We start from the raw sequence: 3,199 nt of genomic DNA on the forward strand, positions 1-3,199 counted from the left end.
CTTATTTATTTCGTTATCGGCAGTATTGTTTTGATCAGCTTTAAAAACATTATTTTGTAATGCATTATTAGTTAATAATAATATTGTATTTTGATTTCCATTTTGCTTTATATTAATAGCTTGCATGTGTTTATTCAAGAACGTAAATTTTTGACCTTTATTTAATTGTATTTTTGATTTATTGGGTTGATCACTAAAATGCTGTGGGAGTATATTGATGTATTTATTTTGTACTATTATGTTAGACAAAGGTTCATTACGAATATACAAACGTTGTTCAGTTTGATTTAGTGGTTTTTTATCTTTTTGAAAAATATAATTTGAAGATGAAATGACTTGATTCTTTATTAAATTTGTTATAATTGTTTGATAATTACCTAATTTTTTATCTTCTTGCAATGTACAATTTTCATTTTGATTCAATAAGGTATCTGTAATAGTTGACAATGTTTTATTAGTAGCTTGATTAACTTCTGAAGTATTTGAATCTATTAAGTCTTCTGATACAGCAATCTCATGAGTTTCCATTTCTTCATAAGAATTGCAATCTAGAATAGTAATATCATTGTTTTGTTTTTCATATTTTGTTTCCTCTTGGGTAAAAATTATATGTTTATTATTATTTTCATTCTCTATTTTAATATGGGTATTTACTTGCATTAACTTTGTTTGTGATTCTTTTGCATTGTGTACATACTTAATTTGTTGTTTATTCATAGAATTATTTGACGCATCATTAAAATAATCTTCAGTATTGTTAATTATTTGTATGTGATTTTTAATTTGATGTTCCAAAAGTTTAAAATTTTCTTGAAATTCTAAATTATTCCCATTTTCTATGTCATTAACTAGATTACTATATTCTACTTTAATATATGATGGTGTTTCATTTATATTGTGATAAATTATTTCAGATTGACCAGCATTATCGTGACATATGATTCGATTATTTTCATCGTGAACTACTTCTAACTTATTATAAGAAGTATTTTGCAATTGGGGTGATTTGTCTTGTACTTTGTCTGCATATTCATCTGGCAAACTGTTTTTGTCTTGATTACAAACGTTATTAACTATAGGTATTTCAGTCTCTACAGGATCAGTCTTATTTAAATGAGATTCTGAACAAACCTCATAAGTTTCAAAACAATTCTTAATAATTTGTATTGTATCATTTGATTCCCAATGTTTATCACTATCAGTAGTATCATTGTTTATAATATATTCCCCAGTTGCAGTATTCTGCATTTCGTCATTGTCATTTTGATAATGCATAATCGTTTTTGCTGCAATTACATTCTCATCTATCATATGATCTTTATTTACATCATTTTTTTTTTTTCTATTAGTTCGAACTTTCTGAAAATCTTCTTCAGAAAGATATAACAATTCTCCAGTAGTTGTTAAAACCTTTCCATGTCTTGTTTTTAAATGACGTTTATATGTATTCCTTGTTTTAAACCTGATTAATACGAAAAAAATTTATAAGAAAGAAATGTACATATTATATATTAAATATTTGTAATATAATATTGTTGGTATCTTGTTCACCTTTGTCCACAATCATCACATCCAAATGGTGCTTCTCCAGTATGCCTACGTCGATGTTCTCTAAAATGTGATGGATGTCTAAATTTTTTCCCACAATCAGCACATGTAAATCGCGTTTGATTTTGATGGATTAACATATGGTATTTTAAACTGTGTCTTCTTGTAAAAACTGCTCTGCATATACGACATTCGTATGGTTTTATTCCGGCATGACTCCTATAGTGAGACACCAACGTTGTAGGTGCTGTAAAACTTCGTGGTGGATTACAAATTCGACATTCAAGGTTGTTTCCTGTCGGATTTCCTTTTTTTTTTATACGATCCATAAAAGCTAATGCCATTTCTCTTTCTTCTTTACTAGTGCCTATAAATTTTGCTTTTCCTTTTGGTTTAGTTGTTGCAATTTCTATATTTTTATCTCCACTTTCAGTTGACCATGATATTTCTAAAAAATAAACTAAAATATAATAAATATATACAAAAAAGTACTGAAATACATGAAAGTATCACAAATATTTTGTACATTTACCTGGAAAATAAATGGCTTCAGATTTTTTATTGACTTTTTCTGACAATTCTTTATTTATGTGAGGATACTCTTTCATATGAACACTGTCAGTGCCAACAACCATAAGTACAATCTACACAACAAAAATTATATTTAAAAGATACAAATTTTACATTTATATTTTACATTTCTACTTACATTTTCATCTGTTGCATTTTCAAGAATATTGTTAACAGATGATGTATCTTTTTTATTTGGAATTTCATCTTTCAACCGTTCAAAATAACTATGATCACCAAGAACTTTGAAATCTATTCTGTCTGTATCTTTTTGTTCTGAATTATGTAATTTTTTAGGATTTTCCACTTTTTCCACATTTTTGTTTTTATCTAATTCTTTAAATGTTGAATCACTTAACAGTATATTTCTTAAATAATTTGTTGATTTCTCTGTAATAACATTCTTATTTTCTTTATTTAATGTTTCTTGTGGTTTTCTTAATTGTTGTAATCTATTTTTTTTATTTTGAGGACTTGTTTTGTAATTTTTGTAGCTTACTGATTTTGCAGTAAAAGTTTTATCTACAAAGTAATATTGTAAATGTAATTTTTAAATTATGGTTAACACAGAATTGTATACTTACAGGCATCTTTATTAGTTTTTAAATATTCTAAATGTTCTGCTAAATGTGCTTTAATAGACATTCTTGCCCTCCCTTCACTTGCAAAACTAGTATATTTTTGTCCACAGCCAACAACAAGAGCACATGTATAAGAGTATTGCCTTTTCAATTCATCACTTGTAAAAATAGAAAATTGTTTAACTAATTGTGATGCAGGCATAGATAAAAGCTGTGGCACATTAAAAGATGATTCATGAGTCTTTCTTTTTACATAATCTGTTTTTGACTTGCATTGTGAAGCTAATAATGATTTACTACGCTTTTTTTCTGAATGTAATGTTTGAGATGCAACTTCTGCAAGCATATCTAATAAAGCAGCTGGGCTATCACTTCCCACAATACCTGAAATTAACATTATTGCAAAATGAAAAGGTTCAACAATTCAAAACTAAATATAATAAATATAATTATCATGCAAAAAAAAAGAGAAATTTATTGCTTTTATAGCTTGTAAAAGA

General features: G+C 26.7%; 1 protein-coding gene across 1 annotated transcript in view; it reads right to left on the reverse strand.

Annotated features, from left to right (window-relative positions):
* Positions 1–9: 9 nt before the first annotated feature.
* Positions 10–3,199, reverse strand: part of LOC108574177 (myoneurin-like) — a gene marked incomplete at its 3' end in the record, with an annotated part of 3,741 nt that continues 551 nt past the window's right edge. Inside the window, exons 2-6 of the mRNA XM_017936713.1 lie at positions 2,703–3,083; positions 2,258–2,640; positions 2,081–2,192; positions 1,552–1,996; positions 10–1,462 (exon numbers count right to left, since the gene is read on the reverse strand). Of these exons, the coding sequence (XP_017792202.1) occupies positions 10–1,462; positions 1,552–1,996; positions 2,081–2,192; positions 2,258–2,640; positions 2,703–3,083 (2,774 nt within the window). The remainder of the gene's footprint in view (positions 1,463–1,551; positions 1,997–2,080; positions 2,193–2,257; positions 2,641–2,702; positions 3,084–3,199) is intronic.

This window comes from Habropoda laboriosa, unplaced genomic scaffold (genome assembly GCF_001263275.1).
Source record: "Habropoda laboriosa isolate 0110345459 unplaced genomic scaffold, ASM126327v1 scaffold46, whole genome shotgun sequence".
Taxonomy (NCBI): Eukaryota; Metazoa; Arthropoda; class Insecta; order Hymenoptera; family Apidae; genus Habropoda; species Habropoda laboriosa.